This window comes from Dryobates pubescens, chromosome 31, assembly GCF_014839835.1.
Source record: "Dryobates pubescens isolate bDryPub1 chromosome 31, bDryPub1.pri, whole genome shotgun sequence".
NCBI classification, from domain to species: Eukaryota; Metazoa; Chordata; class Aves; order Piciformes; family Picidae; genus Dryobates; species Dryobates pubescens.
In genome coordinates, this window is record NC_071642.1 from 325,551 (window position 1) to 345,287 (window position 19,737).

Consider the following 19,737-nt stretch of genomic DNA (forward strand, 5'->3'; position numbering starts at 1 on the left):
ACAGCTCAGTGCTGGCTGCTGCCACCCCCATTGCTTTCTGTCCCTGCTGGCCATGACCTCCTCTGTCTTGCAGGGTCTGACTGCAAGCCATGCTTACAGGAATTCCCTGACCCCAGCACCCCTGCTCTGGAGTATCCTAACCCTAAAAGCTTCCTCCCATCCTTGATTGCTGAGGATGACTCCTTCTGCATGGCTGAAGAGAAGGCAAGTGTCGTCCTTCCTTCTACTGCAGAAAACTGAGGGCTCAGCACCATGTTCAGAGGGATCTGTGGGGAAAGAGCTGCTGACCCAGGCTGCCAGGGAATGGAAGGGAAAAGCACCCCTCTGTGCTTTGCATTGGGATTAGGGGCTGCCCAGGTCAAGAGAGACAGGGAACTGCTGGAGAGAGTCCAGTGGAAGCTGCAAAGCTGCTGAGGGGCCTGGAGCAGCTCTGTGAGGAGGAAAGGATGAGAGCCCTGGGGCTGAGAGCCTGGAGCAGAGCAGCCCCAGAGGGGAGCTGAGCAATGCTCAGCAAGAGCTGAAGGAGCTGTGGGGGCCAAGAGGCTGGGGCCAGGCTCTGCTCAGTGGTGTCCAGGGACAGGACAAGGGGCAGTGGGCACACACTGGAAGCCAGGAGGTTCCATGTGGACAGGAGGAGAAAATTCTTTGGTGTGAGGCTGCTGGAGGCCTGGGGCAGGCTGCCCAGAGAGGCTGTGGAGTCTCCTCTGGAGAGCTTCCCCCCGCCCCTGGGCACTGTGCTCCTGGGCAAGCTGCTGTGGCTGCCCTGCTGGAGCAGGGGGTTGGGCTGGGTGAGCTCCAGAGGTCCCTTCCCATCCCTCCATGCTGGGTTTCTGCGATTAGGAGGACTAAGGCACAGAGAGATCTCTAGGACTGGAGGAAGCTAAGCCAGTGGGGCTGGGGCAGGTCTGACTGTGAGATGCAGTTGGAGAGGGCACTGCTAGGTCCAGTTTGAGAAACCCAGCTGCAGGTGGACACTTTGCCCTGAGAAGGGAAAGAGAAGTTGCTCCAGCTCTGTATGGGAGGTGACCCCTTCCTGGGAAAGGCAGAAGGCTCTCTGAAGAGCTCTGTGAGCTCAGACTGAGCTGTGGCTGCCTTTGCAGGAGCACTCTTCCCCAGAGCTGGATGGCCCAGCAGGGGACCTGCACAGCAGCACGGAGGATCTCCTCTCGGACTCTGCTCTCCACGGCACACAGTTTTACAGAGACCTGGGGCTGCTGAGCCCACCAGCACCAGAGGCAGCAGTGCAGCCAGAACAAGCCACCCAGCCTGTGTCTGCTGCTCACCTGCTGGAGGAGAGGCCAGGGGCTCTGAGCAGCTTGTCTCTGGACATTGCCTTCTCCAACCCCGTTCCCTGCTGGCTGCGCTACAGCGAGGCCGACTGCAGCTCTCTGAGGAAGGACCATGGCGGCTCCTGTGCAGCAGTGCCAGGAGGTGGTACCAGCACTGCCCAGTGTCCTGCAGAGGCAGGCAAAGAGCTGGACCTGCAGGAGGCCAAGGATTCCTTCCCCATGCTGGTGAGATCGATGTCCACCTCTCGGAGGCACAGCTGGGAGAGCTCTTTGTCACCTGTGGATTGCAAGCGCAGGTACAGCAGGACCAGCAGTGGTGTTTGATCCGGGGCTGCAGGGATGCTACCTGGGGCTGCAGCAATCACACTGCCCTGAGCTCAAACTGCTGCTGGGTGCTCCCCCTTGCTTGCCAGCATCTGCCAAAGCAGCTGGACACTACTACTTGTGTTGGATGGGATGTGGAGGAGCAGATGCTAGATCAGCAAGAGGCTTTAATGTCTCCTTGGCAGTAGGAAGGCTCTTCCCACTTGGGGCTGGCAAGAGGATGTCTCATGTGGGCAGAAACCATCTCTGTCTGGAGGGAACCTTCAACAGCATCAGCTGCCCTGCTGGCCTTCATGCTGTGGCTCAGAGGCAACTTGAAGGATTAAGAGCTCTGTCAGATCCTTTTCCTCTTAACTGTGAGCTCGGTGGGGCTGTGCCTGCAGTGTCCTCCAGCCCTCCCCTCCACGTGGCTGCAGAGGTGGATTGTGCAGCAGGATGCTGAGCTCTGGCTGAGAGCTGTTTGCAGGCCTGGCCTGGCTGCTGTGCTGCTGCCACGCCGGGCTGCAGGGTCCTGCACCAGTGTCCCCTGCTGGCATGTTATTGACCTCTTGGGTGTCTGGGAGTGAGGTGCAGGCCAGCAGGGACTATTTTTATCTCTCCTCCTTATAAGGTACCCTAAAATTATCTCAGCATGAAATCTTGGCAGTTCTTTACCAGGCCCAGGCTTTGGTTCCCAGCCCTGTGTCTGTCCCCCACGCCGTGGATCATTCACAGTTTGTGCTGTGCCCAGCACTCGAGCAGCAGTGCTACAGAGACACTGGGTCCCCTGGCTGGGTGATTAGTGCCACCTGAGTGCAGGGCCAGAGAGGGGAGCACACCTCCACTGCCCCCTAAGCAAAAGCTTCCTGAAGCTGTCTCTGGCAGCAGGAAGGTGACAGTGATCTGCAGGCACAGCCCCATGGGGAGGGTAAGATTTTCCACTGAGCCCCATCCATCACTTTTCTCCTGTGCTGCTGGCACTGCAACAGGACTCAGTGTTCAGGGACCCATGGGGCACTGGGGGAACTGATCCATCCCTCATTCCCCAGAAGGTTTCTTTTTCCTTCCTTGAAGCTAGGCTCCAGTGGGAGCAGATTTCTGACTGCTGCCACAGTGAGGAGCCCATAAAGGACAAGGTTTGCCTTGCCAAGTGCCCAGAGGGACTTTGCTGGCATTGCAGCTGGCAGGGCAGCAGCTCTCAGGCAGGCCAGGCTGGCTGGTGCTGGGATGGCTGCACAGTCTCAGGGGTTGCTAAGGGATCAGTGAGAGCCCTCCAGCACCAAACACCCACCCTGAGCAAGGAGCTCGTGCACTCGCTGATGGAGCCAGAGAAGCTGTTTTGAACAGCCTAGGACTTGGTGTCCCAGCTGATGCTTCTGGCATCTCCTTCTCCATGTGCCTGCTCTCGTGACACTTGTCCTTCCCTGAGCTCTTTAGGACTGCCCAGCCCTGGCTAGGACACTGTAGGCTGTGCCATGGCTGGGGCTGCTCAACTCTTGTTCCTCTTCCCTGAACTAGGTTCAGCCTGGATACCACGGAGATGGGCAGCGACCCAGAGCAGGAGGATGTGGAGAAGGGGAGCCAGTGCCTCCCACAGCCTCCTCGTGTGTCCCTTCAGCTGCCCAAAGGGGACCTGGAAGCCTGGAGCAGTGGTGGGGGAATGGTGCTCAAGGTGGAGCTGCACCCCAGGCTGACAGTCAGCCCTGGCTTGGAGCAGGCGGTAAGTGCCTGGGGGCTGTGTGCAGGCTGGCAGCAGGGCAAGCTTAGGGTGCAGAAGGCAACACACATGGGTGTCAGCTGCAGGCTGGACTCTTTCAATGCCAGTGTTGAACCAGGAATGGCAGGAGGTCTGCAGGAAGCTGAGCAGAGCTGGGCTGTCTGCTCAGGGACAAACCAAGGAGGAGTCAGCCTCTTCCCTGGGGTATATTGGGTCCTGCTGTAATCCTGTGCTCTGATGCACCAGAGGTATCAAACCACACAGCAAAGGGACCCATCCTGGGGCCCCTGGGGTGGGCACACAGGGCAGGAGGCTATGGAAGGCAGGCCAAGCACTGGCACTGAAGCCCAGACTCCCTGCATCACACCTTGCCAGCCAAGCTGTGCCCTGATGGAGGCTCCCTTGGTGCACAAAGGCTGAAAGGTGTCCATGGCTCTTCCCTTCCCCAGGAATGTGGCAGCAAGGGCAAGAGACTGAGGTCAAAGTCTGTGCCAGCAGCCTGTGAGACAGTGGCCTCCCCCCAGACACCCTGCAGCTTCAACACCTCTCTTCCAGCTGTGGAAGGTTGGTACAGCCTGCACATGGCATGAAAGGAGCTCATGGGTTTGTGGTTGAAAAGGTAACAAACTGGAGACACCATAGAATCACTGAGGTTGGAAAAGACTTCATCTCTGGGGTGGCATCAGGTCCTACCCTCTATCTGCAAGCAGGAGCCTCAGAAGTTGATGTGCTACAGCCTGGAGAAGGGAGGGGTAACAGGGAAGTGCTGCAGGCTTCACCTCCCTCACAGAAATGCAGAGTAGCCTTTTCTGCCCCAGCTTCCCCTGGCACTTCTCCCTCCCCATTATTAAAGGCAGAGTGGAAGCCCAGAAAGATTAATGGGGTCCAACCACTACCCAAGGTCCCTGCAGAGAGTGTTTTGTGTTGCAGGTGTCAAGCCCCCTGCTCTGGAGATGCTGGAGAAGGACCACATGTCCCCGGACCACGTGTAGGTATTGTCAGTCCTGGCTGTTCTGGGATGGAGACTCTTCAGTCTCTCTGAGCTGCTGGAGATACAGCAGCAAAGGAGATCCAGTCCATGCTGGGGCACAGCTGCTCTGTGGGGTGCAGAACCTCTTGGCAAGGAGATTTTCTAATCCCTTTCTTTTCTTTCGCCCCATCCCTGGCAGGCTCATTGTCCAGCAGGTCCTTCAGGAGCTGAAACATTACCATGGGTAAGTGTGGCTGGGAGAGGGATGTGGGGGAGGATGGTCATGGTCTGCTTAGGACCCCCCTGGCAAAGGACCCTTGGTTCCCTGAGGGACAAATCCCAAGGGTACCACAATCACTTCATTCTTTCAGTGAAAGTTTTGCTCCTGTGTGTCTGATGTCTTCTCCCCACACAGAGCAAAGCAGAGAGCTGGTGTGCAGGAGGGCAGCGACTGCTCCCAGCAGAACATCACCTGGTTTGAGTTCCTGTCCAATGAGTAAGTGTCACAGAGGGGAACTCACACGCCGTGGTCCCAGGGCAGGCTGAGTCGAGTCCCCTTCTCCTTCAAGCTCTACTGCCCTGCCCGTGCCTTGTGCAGGACACTGGTGTCTGCAGGGCTTCAGCCAGGATCAGGGCCTGGTGGTGAGCAAAGCCACAGGGGCAGCCAGAACCCACCCAGACAGTTTGCAAGTGTCCCACTCATGACACGGCTGATGCTGAGCCAGACCCTCCAGGAGATTAAAAGGGTCAGAGATGGGATCCTAAAGGACTGCTGCAGATGAACTTCATCAGTGGTTTCCTTGGGCTGTGCCTGGCCAGGTGCTGCCCCTCAGGGAAGATGGTTTGGGTCTTGTTTCAGAAACGAGGAGAGCGGGAAGAGCGAGAAAGCAGAGAAGGGCACCAAGGTGATGCGGCGCCTGAGCTCCCTGCGGAGCAGAGTCACTGGCTCCTGGCAGAAGGATAAGGTGAGGGCAGAGGCTGAGTTTGTGGAAGGAATCATTGAGTTCTTCAAGCTGCAAAGGGGCTCTGAGCCCAGGGAGCAGTGAGTTGGATTGCCTGGGATGGCTGTGGTCGGCAGATGCGCTGTGGGCACTGGGCAGGGATCCTGACTTGCAGCCCTCCTTGCTTCCAGGCCATGTTCTGGCTGCTCTCCACTCTCTCAGCTGGAGTTGTGCAGCCCAGAAGAGCACTGCTGTGGCTGAGTGCCTGCCTGGATCACCCATGGTGGAAAGGAGGAGAGCCTGCAGAGGCACAGATCTGTGCTGCAGTGCTGTGCCCTGCCCTTCATCACACATGGACCTGTCCTAGAGGGACTGGCTTGAGCCTTGGGAAGGTGTTTGGGCAAAGCACCAGGATCCCAAAGACTCCAGCAGAAAGCTGCCTGCTGAACCTGATGTGCACCAGCTCCCTGTGTACTCAGTTTTACCAGGGGGACAGAAATGTTTGGGCAGTGCAAGGCCTGTAACAGAGCTGGTTTCTTTTTCCTCCTTCCAGGGTAAGAACAAAGAGCAGCCCAAAGAGAAGGAGACAAAGGAGCCAAAAGAGAGGTGGAAAGAGGTCAATAGGCACCAGCTTGTGCCAGGGGTTTTCTCCAGCTGCACCAGCTGCTCCCTGTGTGCCAAACCTCTTGTGAATAAAAGTGGTCTGCAGTGCCTGAGTGAGTATGGCTGCTGCTGCCTGGCACTGACCCAGCCTGACTGCACTCTGCCCCCCAGCCTCCCCCCTGTTCCCTGCATTCAGTCCCACGTATCCCTTCACTCTTCAGCCTGGCTTGGCTGCCCCCCACTGCCCTGCTTGGCCTGGCCTCTTTCTCCAGATGGTCTAAACCATAGGATCCCAGACTGGTTTGGGTGGGGGTGGGAAATGACCGTTTAGAAGCCATCCAGTCCAACCCCCTTGCAGTCAGCAGGGGCATCTGCAACTGCAGCAGGTTGCTCAGAGCCCCAGGCAACCTGACCTGGACCTCTCTCGCCTCTCTGGGCACCCTGGGCCACGGTTTCACCATCCTCAGTGTAAAACAAAATCCTTCCTTATCTCTGACTTTTAATTCAAACCATCACCCCTTGTCCTGTCACAATAAGCCCTGCTTAAAGTCTGTCCCCAGCTTTCTGGTTGTCCCCTTTAAGCACTAAAAGGCCACAGAAAGGTCTCCCTGGAGCCTTCTCTTCTCCACACTGAAGAACCCCAAACCCCAGTGATCTCTAAATCCTGCCTGGCAATAGTTTAATGTTCATTTCCTTTGGCCACTTGACCATTTCCTGCCCCTTGTCCCCAAGGAGGGTTCTAGGTCAGCTTTTCTGTTCATGTTTTCTGCACAAAGTCCTGCTTTGCCCAAGCAAACCTCCCTGCTGCCTGAGCCAGGCCACATCCTTCAGGCTGTTTTTCACTGCTGCAACGATGTCAGCTCAGCACCCTCCCTATGCATGGCCACAGGGATTTCTAGAGCATCCCAAACTTGATCCAGTGGTGCTTCCCAGGACCTGCCTGTGCCAGATCTTTGCTCTGCAGCTGTAAGCAGTGCACAGGAATGGCAGCTGCTTCTCCACCACATGCAGGGGACTCTGCCCTCCCACCGCAGTCACTGTGGCCTTGCTGCGTGGCTTTGGCTGATGGAGAAACCCTGTCCCTCCTCTGGGGCAGGTACTCAGGGCACTGAAGAACGCTGTAATTCCCAAGGGATTGTCTGCAGGCTGAGGGAATCTTCTGGAGAGAATTGCTGTCGTTCTCTACCCCTCAGGCAACGCTCGCTCTCCAGTAAAGGTCCCTCTGAGGTTCTCAAGGTCAGTAAAACCCTCCTGGGGCACAAAACTGACTGCCCTTGGACGAGTGCTGTGGAAGTGTATTTTGCCTTCGGAGCAGACAGAGGTTAGCTGCAAAAAAGGTGGACGTGGGCACAGGGCTGGGGTTTGCCTCTTCCCTTTGCAGAGGCCTGAACTGAGGCTGACCAATTGGGCAGGGTTCTGAGATGCTCACTAAAATGTACAGCCTGAGGCCAGACCTAGACCGGGACTTGTGTGACAGCTGTTGGCATGAGAGCGCCTTCCTCTGGGTTCTGCTGCTGGAGCTGATAGTGTGTATCGGTGGCTGCATGGCTGCAGCTCGGAGCAATGCCTGGGCTGCTGGCAAGCCGCTGATAGGGCTCCTGAAAGCAAACTTTGGAGCCACCCTGCAGCTCCACTTACCAGAGGTGAGAGGTGCTGGTCAGGGTTCAGCCTCAGCTGTAGCTGCTGCCAGGGTCTGAGGCTGTTCGGCTGCTCCTCTCGTTTCTTGCCGATGGATTCCCTCTCCCGATGGATTCCCTCTCCCGATGGATTCCCTCTCCCGATGGATTCCCTCTCCCGATGGATTCCCTCTCCCGATGGATTCCCTCTCCCCATCCCTGCGCTGAGCTCTCGGCCCCCGGGGCTGTCACTGCCCTGCGTTCTGAGCTACAGCGCCACCAGGCGGCGGCAAACTGCGCAGGCTGCGGGAGGCACCAGGCGGCTGAAGCCTGAGTGAGGAAGGGTGGGAAAGGAGGAGGAAGCCTCGGGTCTGTTCGCTGTCCAGTGACACATAAAGTCTGGTGGCGTCCCTGGCTGTGATGACTGAGAGGAGCAAGAGCTCCCCTCATTAGAGGAAGTAATAGCAAGAGGAATTCTGCTTCTAATTCAGATCAAGGAATCATGGTTCTGCTAGGGATGTGAGCCTGGGGGGCCCTGCACAGGGTCACCCCTGTCCCTCTCACCCCCAGTTCCTGCCCCAGTGCAGTCTTGGAAGGAAGGAGGCTGTGGTGTGTGTCTGAAGTATAGATGCAGGAGAGTTTGTGCAACTCCAGGTTGTGAGTCTCACAGTTGTGATGTGAGGAGCCTGGCAGGGATGAAAAACAGAGAGGAAAGATTGCAGTGGCCCCCCCAGACCCTGCTGCTACGTAAACTTTGAGCTGTGAGGCTCTGAGTTTATTTTCACCTGGAAACAGAGAAAGCTCCTTTTGAGCCTTTGCTGTCAAGGGTGGAGAAGGTTCTGTGCCTAAATTAATCCTCTCTTATAAACATGCTTCCAGTGTTTATGCAACAGGAGTCAGATGAGGCCCAGGAAAGCCCTGACAGGAGAAGAGGTCTCCAGGCAGGCCACACCGTGGAGGTGAGCCAAGGATATGCCATGGAATACAGATGGCAGGAGCAGGGCTGCCCCCCTAGTGCCTTGAGCGCTGGGCTAGAGGTAGTCCCTGCACCTCTTCCCTGGCTGAGAGCTACATTGACAGGAGTGTGATGTGTTGGGTTAGGAACTGGCTGGAGGCTGAGCCCAGAGAGTGAATGGTGCCACAGCCAGCTGGCAGCCAGGCACCAGTGGTGTGCCCCAGGGATCAGTGCTGGGCCCCATGCTCTGTAACATCTTTATTGATGATCTGGATGAGGGCATTGAGTCCATCAGCAGGAAATTTGCTGATGACACCAAGCTGGGGGCAGGAGTTGATCTGCTGGAGGGTAGAGAGGCTCTGCAGAGGGACCTCGACAGGCTGGGCAGATGGGCAGAGTCCAAGGGCAGGAGACTGAACACATCCAAGTGCCAGGTTCTGCACATTGGCCACAGCAACCCCATGCAGAGCTACAGGCTGGGGTCAGAGTGGCTGGAGAGTGCCCAGGCAGAGAGGGACCTGGGGGTGCTGGTCGATGGTAGGCTGAACATGAGCCTGCAGTGTGCCCAGGCAGCCAGGAGGGCCAATGGCATCCTGGCCTGCATCAGGAACAGTGTGGCCAGCAGGAGCAGGGAGGTCATTCTGCCCTGTGCTCAGCACACCTTGAGTCCTGTGTCCACTTCTGGGCCCCTCAGTTTAGGAAAGATGTTGAGATGCTGGAAGGTGTCCAGAGAAGGGCAACAAAGCTGGGGAGGGGTCTGGAGCACAGCCCTGTGAGGAGAGGCTGAGGGAGCTGGGGTTGCTTAGCCTGCAGAAGAGGAGGCTCAGGGGAGACCTTCTTGCTCTCTGCAACTCCCTGAAGGGAGGTTGTAGACAGACTGATGTTGGTCTCTTCTCCCAGGCAGCCAGTACCAGAACAAGAGGACACAGTCTCAGGCTGCACCAGGGGAGGTTCAGACTGGATGTCAGAGAGAAATTCTACACAGAGAGAGTGATTGCCCATTGGAATGTGCTGCCTGGGGAGGTGGTGGAGTCAGCATCATTGGAGGTGTTCAGGTGGAGACTGGATGGGGTGCTTGGTGCCATGGGTTAGTTGATTAGGTGGTGTTGGATGATAGGTTGGACTCGATCTTGGTTTATTCTATTCTATCTGTTACTTACAGGAGGGATGGAGCCCTAGAGCCTGCAGGGAGGTCAGACCAACCTCTCCAAAAGCAAACCTATGGCTGCAGCCAAAGTGTTTATTTCTCACAAATGGTAGCTGCTGTGCTGGACACCAGGCTGTCCGGCTGTCCTGGGCTGATGTTACATGGTACGAATGGGCTGAGTCCCACTGGAACAAGCAGCCACTGGCAGGGGCCCAAACCAAAGAGGTGCAAGCAGTGCAACTGTGCTGGGCTGCTGCTCTTGCAGACCAAGGAGGGAGCCAAGGCAAACCTGAAAGTGGTTCAGAGGAACCCCTGAGTAAGCTGTGGCCCTGCTGACACAAACATTGGAGGGTTTAGAGAAGGAAGCTGAAGAATATGCTACTGGCAATGCTTCTCCTTTGATGCTTTTCACTTTCTTTTGTGGTTGGGCAGTATTGCCTTCACCTGGAGCACCTCCACGGTGCTCCTCCTGCACTCCCTGCCAAAACCTCAGTGTCTGCTACGTTTGGCCTGACAAGTGTGCAGGGCTGCACTACACAATGATCTGCCTCCAGCTCGTTCAGTACAAAACCCTTTGTGACTGCAGAGTGACACAGGATTAGGAAGTTGGTGCTACTCTCCTCTTTGCAATCCAAGCCTTAGCTCCAAGCTACGGAGTCTTTCAGCTGGTTGCTGTGCCAGATTTTGCAGGTTTTGTGGAGATGCCCTGGGGCCACAGAAGCACAGCACGTTCTGTCCCTGACAGCTGCAGTTGGGCAATCTGCAAGGCTTTGCTTTTATGTTACAGCAAAGCACCGAGTTTGACGTGGCCGAGGATTAGCCTGTCACCAAGTGACACCCAGCTGTTTACCCCCAAACCACCTTATTTAATGGTGATTTCCCTGGAGTGCTAAGGGGCCTCGGTAAACAGCTGGGCCTTTATTGTACTCAGCCCTGTACAGAGGCAGCACAGAAGGGAACGTTTGTGAGAAGCGGGGTGGAGGGGAGAGGCTCTGTGGTTATCCTGGGTGCTGCATTTTCAAGCTCGATGGGCAGCTTTGACGTGTCTGATTTGAAACGTGGCAAGCTTGTGAAGATCAGTGTGTAAACCAGAGTGAATCACAGAGCAGGATGTCAGATCAGGTCATGAGCTCCTCTGGTTTCTCCTCTGTGCAGGGAATGCCTCAGCAGCCCAGTGCTGACGCCGGGTCAGACCTGGCTGGGCTCAGGGAAAAGCTTTTCCCAGCCATTTAGTTCTGAGTCAGTGCTTGAAGGTGCTGACAGTGAAGGGCTCTCTGCTTTCTGTTTGTCTGCGTAAGGGTCCTTGGCAGGGTCCTTGGCAGGGTCACACCCGGTCACAGGGTGCAGAAGGAAGCCAGCGCCCTGCCAAGCCCTGTGGGCGCGGGCAGGAGCCGCAACCACCTCAGCCCGTGCGGAACGGCAAACCCCAGCGGGCTCTGGATGACACAGGAGGTGTTTAGGGCAGGTGCCAGGACGCCAAGGACCCTGCTCAAGCTGTCACCGCGCCGCCGCCTCCCATCCCTTGCGGCCTGGCTCTCGCTTTGCTGGCACTGCGGGCAGCGCCGATGGGAGGCAGCTCCCCGCAGCTTCGGCATCTTTAGATCCAGGGCCGGGCAGAGGGCAGCAGATCTCGGGCTGGGGAGCTCGGACGGACCCCTCGTCGGGGAGAGACCTGGCGGCTCCGGACGCCTTCCTCGTCCCGGGAGCAGAGGAGGGGAACGCGAGGGCTCGGGGCGGCCGCGGGCGGCCGGGGGGCCGGGGGCGGGGCTGCCGCAGCCTGCCGGGGGGCCGGGGGCGGGGCCGGGACGGGCCCGGGGCGGGCGCAGGCGCGCGGCGCGGCGCCGTTCGCTTCCGGGCCGCGGGGCCGCTTCCTGTTGCTGTGGCGGCGGCTCCCGGGACGCAGGAGTGCACTCGGCGGCTCCCCGGGGAGTCCGGTAAGCGAGCGCGGTGTCAGCGCGGCCCCGGCTGCTCCCCGCGGCGCCCGCCCCCGGCAGGCCTTAGCGAGCCGCTCCCGGCACCGGGAGCCTCTCCCCGGGGCGCTGGGCGGCCGCGGCCCGCTGAGCGGCGGGCCCGGTCCCTGTGCCGGGCAGCCCCTGGGGCTCCGCAGGGCCTGTGCTGGGCCGGGGGCAGCCCCGCGGCGGAGCGCAGGCATAGTCCGTCCCGGGCGGCAGCTTTGCCGTCCCGGCCGTGCCAGACCCCGCGGGGCTGTGGCTGCCCCTGCGCTAGCGGCTCGGGGTTAGTCTGCAGGGCAGGAGGTAGCTTGGGAAGATCCAGTCTCTGTCTTGGAGACCTCCTTTAGGGGCTGAAGGAGCTAAATACCGCTCGGGAAGCCTGGTGCGCGTTTCTGGGGCTGTGGTTTTGCAGCTCTAACAAATCAGCCACGTTCCTGCGTGCTGTCTGAAGGCTCTGCCGTGGGCTTGTTACTCTTCTCTCTGTATGTCTGCTGTGTAAAATCAAGGGAAGAAACGCTGCTTCTCAGTTCCTTCTCTCTCCCTTCTTAAGAGAGTTTTCTGTAGGTGGCCTTTTCATTTGGCCAAGTTGTGTAGTGAGAAGGTAGTTTATGGTCTGAGGAAAAAATCAAGCCATGGGACGCAGCTCTGCAGCAGGAGCCATCAGATGCTGTCTGTTGCAGTTCCACCTAATGTTTACCTATGAAATGTTTTAAATACCTTTTATGATTGTCATAGCTGCTGCTTCGGTTCTGCAGGGTGCCCGCAGCATGGGGGAAGGGCTCGCTGTGAGAGGGCTGGAGTGGTGCTGGCCCTCCTTTGAGGATGAAGTGCTGCTTCTCCTCGGCGTTGTTTAGAGCACAAACATCAGCTCTGTGTTTCTGCACTTAAAGAAAACCCTGGGGCCACCAGAACTTGCAGTGTTGGGAGTGACACAACCCCACCCCCTGCCCTCTCTCTGATGTTTTGACCATAAAGCCAGATACAGGCAGTAATTAGAGGCTGGTTTTGGAGACCAGGAGGAATGCTTGAGCAGGGAAGCTGAAACTTGATCATTCCTTGGTGCTGCTGTCCTGTGTGGGCTGTCTCCATTTCAGAGTGTGCAGCATCTCATCACCCTGAACCCTCCAGTTTTGGTTTCTGCCTAATTAGGTGACTTAGCAATCCAGGTGAGCAGCGGTCACCAGAGCCACTGGGACACAGTTGAACCTGCTCTGAGTTCCTGAAGATCCATGACCTGCATTTACCCAGTGCAGAAACTTCTTCGTCTTCCACTGCACCTCCTCATTCCTGAGGAGATTTGTCACCAGGCTGCTCTGCTTTTTCTGCAGCCTTGGGCTTGTTTCAGCTGCTCCTCAGACGCTGTGTTGGGTCTGTGTTCTCTGGTAATCATGCAAGTAGCTTCCTTTGTCAGATCAAGAGAGAGGATTTACCTTGTATAGGGTGAGGGAAGAGGGCAGAGATCCTGTTTGATCCCTGAAGCTTTGAACATTTTAGAGCAGGAAAGTAATTAATTTCACAGGAAAAGTATTTCGTTTGGAGACTGAGGGGCAGGGAATGTGCTCTGACATACACAGAGTCACAGAAGGGATTGGGTTGGAAGGGATCTCAAAGTGTACCCAGCTCCAACCCCCTGCCGTAGGCAGGGAGACCTCCCACCGGCCCAGGCTGCTCAAGGCCTTATCCAGCCAGGCCTTGAACACCTCCAGACTTGGAGTCTCCACAGCCTCTCTGGGCAGCCTGTTCTGGTGCCTCCTGGGGAAGAATTTCTTCCTCATGTCTCGTCTCAATCCAGCTTCTTCCAGCCCGAAGCCATCACCCCTTGTCCTGGCACTCCCAGCCCTTGTTCAAAGTCCCTCCCCTGCTCTCCTGTAGCCTCTTCAGGTACTGCAAGGCTGCTCCGAGCCATCTCTTCTCCCAGCTCCCTCAGCCTGTCTTCACAGCTGTTTTAAAAAGGGGGCTTGAATGTCATCTGAAATAGCAACTTCCACCTTGGGTTAATCACAGCCCCTGTGAGCTGTGGCTGTTTGCAGATGGCCCTTTTAAGAGTCACTTTCTGGGGCAGTACCGCTCCAGACAGGCCAGGGTCACAATGCCCACAGTGTCTGGTGAGTCATACATTTGTCCTGCAATCCAATTCTGCAGGACATTTATAGGCCATTGGCACTGTCTGATCCACTGGAAGGTGTTCTGGCTGGGGGAGCAGATGTCTTCAGCTGCCCTTTCTCAGGCTCATTGTCCTCCTGCATGCTGTGAGCTGTGCTTGTGCTTTGGGGCACTGCAGAGTTCTGTCCTGTGCAGTGCTCTTTACTGAGGGGAGAGGCTTTAGTACCCCACATATTAATTTCATTGCCCTCAGGACCTTTCCTGGTGATGCTGAGACTCTTGGTCTTACATCTTTCTTTGCTGGATGAGGTCCCTGTTTTAAGTAGTCCCTCAGTGTTAGGTCATCACTGGCACTAGCCTGTGCAAAGAGCTTCTGAGGCAGGGACAGTCCTTCTGGTGAGCAGATGTGGGGTGGTGCTCCCCAGACCCTCGGTCTGAATTCCAGCCCTGCTGGTTTAAGCCCAGGAGCAGCCCAGGTGGATTTGCATAGTTTCCATGCTCTGTGTGATACTGATCACTGCCAGAACTTCACCTCTAGCAGTGGTGGTCCTGTCCCCACCCAGGCAAGGTGACCCAAATCCTTGGACCTTGCTTGAGCAGTTTGCTGTTCTTAGCACTGGCCAGAGCCATAGTCTGCATAGTCTATGAGCAAACAATCCTTTAGAGGATCTGTGCTTCCCTGCCAGATTCATCCTGGTGCAATGGCAGGGAGGAGGTGACAGGACAGAGAAAGGGAAGAGCCTGGCTGGCAGTCCTGGGAGTTTCTAGCTCTGTCCTCTTCAGGCAGATCTTCTGTGCCTCTCCAGTTTGGGAGGACCTTGCTGACACAACTCCAGTTCACTGATGAACCTTCTGAGTTCTTCACCTGAACACAGCCAGATGCTGCCAGTTACTGACTGATGATGCTGAGATGCTTTGTCAGTTTGAGCTGAGCGCTGCCCCTCTGTTCTGGTGCCCATCTGTCGGTTCTGTGTACACCCAGAGCAGCCCTTTGTGGCCGTCTCTGCTCAATGTGTGCAGGTTCCTGACGTCTCTTCCCTGTCCTCTGTCCCTCACTCTTCTCTCTGCTGTCTTCTTGACCCTTGCTGGTCTCCAGTACCCTGTTCCCAGCAGCTGTGCAGAGGATGAAGGATGCAAGGAGAAGCTCTCTGCAGAAAAAGGAAATGTTTGCTCTCACTCTTAACTGTGCTTGGTCCAGCAGTGTCTGCAGCAGCACAGTGAAGGTGCTTGCAGGACAGTCTGATTCCTTGGTCAGTTTTCAGCTGCTCCTCTCTTAGGTGGGCAGAAACGCTGCCCATAGAAGTCCTTCAGCCAGCTGCATTTCAAATAGCCTCCTGGAGCATCCAGTCCTTGGGCTCAGCTGCAGCTTGTGAGGCTGTTCTGTAACAGTGCCCTGCTTTCTAGCATGTTCTGTCCTGGTGGGCAAAGCCTCTTCTAGCAGCAGAGGATGCTGCTACACAGCACTGTTGGCTGTGCCAGCTGGGCAGGTGGAAGATGCCTACTGAGAGCCCTCTCAGCTCTCTCCAGCAGAGCCTGCATGGCTGTGGAACTGCAACCTCTGCTGAGCTGCTGTGCCGGGCAGTCCATGTGCCAAGGTGCCAGCCAGGATCAGCCTCACTAATCATTAACAGGAGAAGAATTATCAAATGTCATCACTGGAGATATGTAAAGAGCAGGGATATGAAAGTCTGGTTAAAGTTTGATGAGGAGCTTGCGGGTGGGGGTGTTACACAAGGGCAGAGGAGTGCAGGGGGCTGAGGTGGTGGTGTGGGGCTGTGGGCAGGGCAGCTACCCCCAGGCTGAGCCTGCTCTGCCCTGAGGAGAGCCCCTCTGAAAGCTCTGGCTGAGGCCAGCCCAGCCTGACCTCCTGGAGAATTCTGTTTCCTTTTGTGTGGTGGTTTCTCTGCTACAGTTTGCTCCTTGTCTGGGGCAAAGGGAGTTCCACTGTCAGCTGGGTGCTTGTCATGGCCTCTCTGCTGACCAGATCCTCGCAGGGGTGGCAGATGGAGGCCTCTTCAGGGCTGAAACAGGCACAGAGATGTTCTCTGCAGGGAGTCACTTGGATCATTTGTGTGTTTGTCACACTTGTTCAGAGGCACATGCACTCAGATCAGACTTTTGCTTTGCTGCCTTTCCTTTGTGGCAGGGCACAGAAACACCACAGCTAAGAGAGAAGCTGTGGGAGGCCGTTCTCTTGGGGCAGGCACTCCAGGTGCTGCATTCTGCTCTTGTTTTCCACACTTGTGGAGGCTGCAGAACAGAAAAGCACTCCTGTGCACTCAGTCTTTCTCTCAGGCTTGTTTCTATACCATTATTCATTCCTCTGTGTTCAGGCTTTGCTCCTGCTCCCAGAGCTGTGCTGTACTTATGGCACACTCCAGCCCAGGGTTCGCTGCCTCCAGCAGGAGCCTGACAGCAGCTCTCGGCGCCAGGCATGGGTGAGAGCTCTCTTTGGAAGAGCAGACCTGAAGTGGTTTGTCCTCTCTTTAAACACAACCAGGCTCTTCTCTAGCAGATGTGGTGTTCACCTTCCCAGTTTCTATTTTAAGAGGTATGCCTGAAATATGTGGGAAGAAACAAACCCTGGTTTCCTTTCCTAAGCTGCTGCTGTCCTGCTTCTGCTTTTGATGAAGGATCTTGTTTGAGAGAAAAGCTGCAGAAAAGATCAGATGCTACCAGGTGGCATCCTGCTTGCTCAGGCAGTGGTTATTAAAAGGGAAAAAGAGATTGGAAAACAGGGTGGGGGGCAAGAGGCAGGGGCCAGACTGTGTTAGTAGTGCCCAGGGACAGGACAAAGGCCAGTGGGCACAAACTGGAACCCAGGAGGCTCCATCTGAACAGGAGGAGAAACTTTGGTGTGAGGGTGCTGGAGCAGGCTGCCCAGAGGGGTAGTGGAGTCTCCTGCTCTGGTGAACTTCCAAACCCCCCTGGGCATTTTGCTCCTGGGCAAGCTGCTGTGGGTGCCCTGCTGGAGCAGGGGGATTGGACTGGGTGAGCTCCAGAGGTCCCTTCCAGCCCCTCCATGCTGGGATTCTGGGATTTTACTCTAGGATTAATGGGTTTGTGCCTTTTGAGTGAGAGGGGGCTGCTTGGCCCTGGTCCTGCCCTGGTGCTGGTGACTCCCTGGGCATTCTGTGCTGTGTCTGGAGTTTTACTGTGGTTGCTTCAGCTCTCTGCAGAAGGGCAGCTGCAGGATTTGCTGCCTTCCTGAATAGTGCCAGTTCTGAGACATGGAAATGGCCTCTGCAGGTGAGAGGGAAGCAGCACCCTGCTTGAGCGGAGAGGAGGCAGGATGCTGCCCGTACACTCCAGAGCGTCCCTGAGCTTGCGTCTGTGCACGCCAGGGCCGCTGGGTGCCACCTTCAAACTGCCAGTGGTGTAAGGTCAGAACAGAACATGCACCACAAGGGTGCTTACTGGGGCTCTGAGCTCACTGCACAGCTCCTCCAGCACTGAGACCTTCCTGTGTCCCTGCCTGTCCCCGGACGGGAAGGATGAAAATCACTGAGGACTTTCTCTGTGTTTCAGATTGTGCTGTGAATGTCCACAAGAACTGCAGGAGTCTGTTGGCTGAATGCAGCAGCAGCAAACCCAAGGTGGGCTTTGAAGTCTGTTCTTCAGTAAACTCACTGTCAAATGATTTAATTAATTTAGTGTGAGTGTTCTAATTGAGCTCAGTGCAAGAGTCTAGCCCTGCATCCTCCAGACACTGAGCAGTTATTATCTTGTCATTACAGTAATGAATGTCAATGCAGGGAGAACACAGGGCAGTGTTCTGCTGCTGCACTGCCAGTGACCACTGCTTGTGGCTGTCAGAGCTCTGCCTGACTCTTCTCAGAGTGATCAGAGCCATCCCTTCTGCTGGGGCGCAGCTGAGCCACCTCGCACGCTGGGTTTTGTGCCCCCAGCAGTCTGAGCAGGCAGAGGAGGGTGAGGCGTGGTGGGAGGCTGCTGGTTGCAGTCGTTTGGTTTATGAACTGAGCCACACAGAATTCAGCTCTGCCCTGTGTGGTGTGGTGAGCTGGGTGCCTTGCTGAGGTGCTCCCTGTGCAGCTGTCACCTGCTGCCTGTGGTCACATCCAAGGCCACAGCTTGGGTTCAGGCTTCTCTCTGCTGTGTTTTTTTATTCTGGTACTGGGTTTGAAACTTATTTCCTCCTCCCTGTAACTAATTCTACTTGAGGGAGTTTTAGTGTGTGTTGAACTGCAAGTGTTGATGATTTCAGAGGCTGATAGCAGATCAGGGAGTACCATGAGGGGGAAGAGAGAGCAGAACAGCTCGGACCTGGGCAATTAGAGGGTAGAGGCAGTGCCCTCTGCCTGTGCTTGTTTTGAATGTGTCTCCTTTGGGGGCAGAAGAGTTCTTGTGGGGGGTATGGATAGACAGCTGCCACCTTCCCTTCGTGGGCCTGCCTTTTCAACTGAAAAATGCACTTGCTCTGATGCTTTAGCATCTCCCTTACTTTCATGGTTGAATCTGCCCGTTCCAAACCACCCCTGAAGAGAGCAGAGAGAGCAGCAGCACAGAATTGTGGGGCAGGAAGTCAGAAACAAGATCCTCAAAGTGAAGCAAGGGTCCCCCAAAAGCCCATTGTTAGCCTGTGTTACTGAGGAGAGCTGTGCAGCTTGGACACAGTGCATCTCAGTGATGCTGATACCCTGCTGAGGGAAGGGGGAGGAAGCACAGGTCCCAGAGCTGTGGTTTGGAATGGGCAGTATGCAGTGTTTGGGGAAGCTGCCTGGGTTAGTTTAGTGCTGCTGGAAGCTGATGGGCAATGAAGTGGAGGTGAAGCTGCATAAAAGGTTACGATCAGAGCTTTCATTCAGCCAGGACTTGAGTTTTGGTTCTGCTTCGGTCTGGTTCACGCTGGAAGGAGTTTGGATCCCAGCTGCTGGTGTCTGTGTGCCGTTCTTCTGGAACAGGGGAAGAATCCAAACTGTTCCTCTGTCAAACCTTTGATGCTCTCAGCCTTAGTTAGTGCTCTAAGAGAGGACAGTTGGGATTCATTTGGCTCTGGAAGTTTGCTCTGGATGTGTAAGCTATTGTGTTTTTCCCCTCTAGCAGAAAGATTTGCAGCAGAGACCTTCTGGATCTTCACAGAGTTCGCCCCAGTGCATTTCCCCAGGTTTGTACTAAAGGATGATTTCTGTGCTCAAGGCTTCTCTCTTCGATTGTGCTTTTGCCTTTAATATGTTTTAAGGGCTATAGCCAGCGAGTTATTGAGGGATGGAAAAGGTCTCTTTTAATAAGATGGCTTCATTTTTTTTCCCATTGGGAATGGCTCAGAGGCTCCTAGCAATCTCCTGTGTGTTTTTATCTCTTTATCTTTTTATTTTTCTTTATTCCTCCTTGCTGTGTAACCTCAAAATATCATGGTGGAAAGGGATCGATGCGTTCGTTTGCCATTGATTGCCTATTCTCTGCCCTCTGAAAGGACTAGAACTGTGAACTTTGTTTTACATCAGATTTTCATAATTGTCTATTTAAAACTTGCCTGCAGCTAGTGGTTGCTAGAAATCTCCAAGACAAGCTGGCACTAATGGTCTGAACATAAATCTTTGCTGGAACGAAGTGGGAAAAGGGATCGGGGAGGGAAAAACAACCCAAAACCCAAGGGTGAAGAGCAGCTCCCTCGCAGCACAGGCTCTGAGCTGCTGGAAGAGCTCCTCACAGGTGTGGGACTGAAGTGGGATTTTTAATCTGCCAGCATTGTGAGGTCTGTATGGACAGAAAGGGCTGCTTGGCCTTCAGGTGGTTGACCGTGGCTGGAGCAGAGTTAGTCTCTGCCTTGCAGCTCTGCTTGGCTGCTTTGCTGGCTGCTGGAGACACCTTTGGGTGTGTGCTGTGTGCTCTGCTCTGGCATCGTGGGACTTGCGCTGCAAGGGCTGCATCGGCAGGGAAGAGCTCTGGCAAGGCAGTGCCAAGGGAAGGAGCTTGTCAGGCGCTGAGTGCTTGCTTGCATTACCTGGAGTGGTTCTGTGCATTCAGGGCAGAGTGCAGAGGCTGAAATGGAGAACGAGGAGAAATCATGGGAATGGGCAGAGCTGGCTGTAGGGCTGTGGGTGGAACAGCTCTGTGGTACACAGTCTGGTCTGGGCTGACAGGGGCACAGCGATCGATGGGCTCTCAGCAGTCTGCAGA

General features: G+C 55.8%; 1 protein-coding gene across 5 annotated transcripts in view; it reads left to right on the top strand.

The window, feature by feature from the left end:
- Window positions 1–19,737, top strand: part of ARHGEF18 (Rho/Rac guanine nucleotide exchange factor 18) — a 39,620-nt gene that overhangs the window by 2,480 nt on the left and 17,403 nt on the right. The window contains exons 2-12 of one of the 5 annotated variants that reach the window (XM_054175348.1): window positions 74–210; window positions 1,104–1,585; window positions 3,111–3,312; window positions 3,759–3,873; window positions 4,240–4,297; window positions 4,479–4,523; window positions 4,695–4,775; window positions 5,139–5,244; window positions 5,774–5,936; window positions 17,125–17,192; window positions 18,658–18,721. In XM_054175348.1, the coding sequence (XP_054031323.1) occupies window positions 74–210; window positions 1,104–1,585; window positions 3,111–3,312; window positions 3,759–3,873; window positions 4,240–4,297; window positions 4,479–4,523; window positions 4,695–4,775; window positions 5,139–5,244; window positions 5,774–5,936; window positions 17,125–17,192; window positions 18,658–18,721 (1,521 nt within the window). Of the gene's footprint in view, window positions 1–73; window positions 211–1,103; window positions 1,586–3,110; window positions 3,313–3,758; window positions 3,874–4,239; window positions 4,298–4,478; window positions 4,524–4,694; window positions 4,776–5,138; window positions 5,245–5,773; window positions 5,937–11,411; window positions 11,476–17,124; window positions 17,193–18,657; window positions 18,722–19,737 lie in introns of those variants that run through there. The other 4 variants (XM_054175345.1, XM_054175346.1, XM_054175344.1 and 1 more) reach the window with 4 other exon arrangements.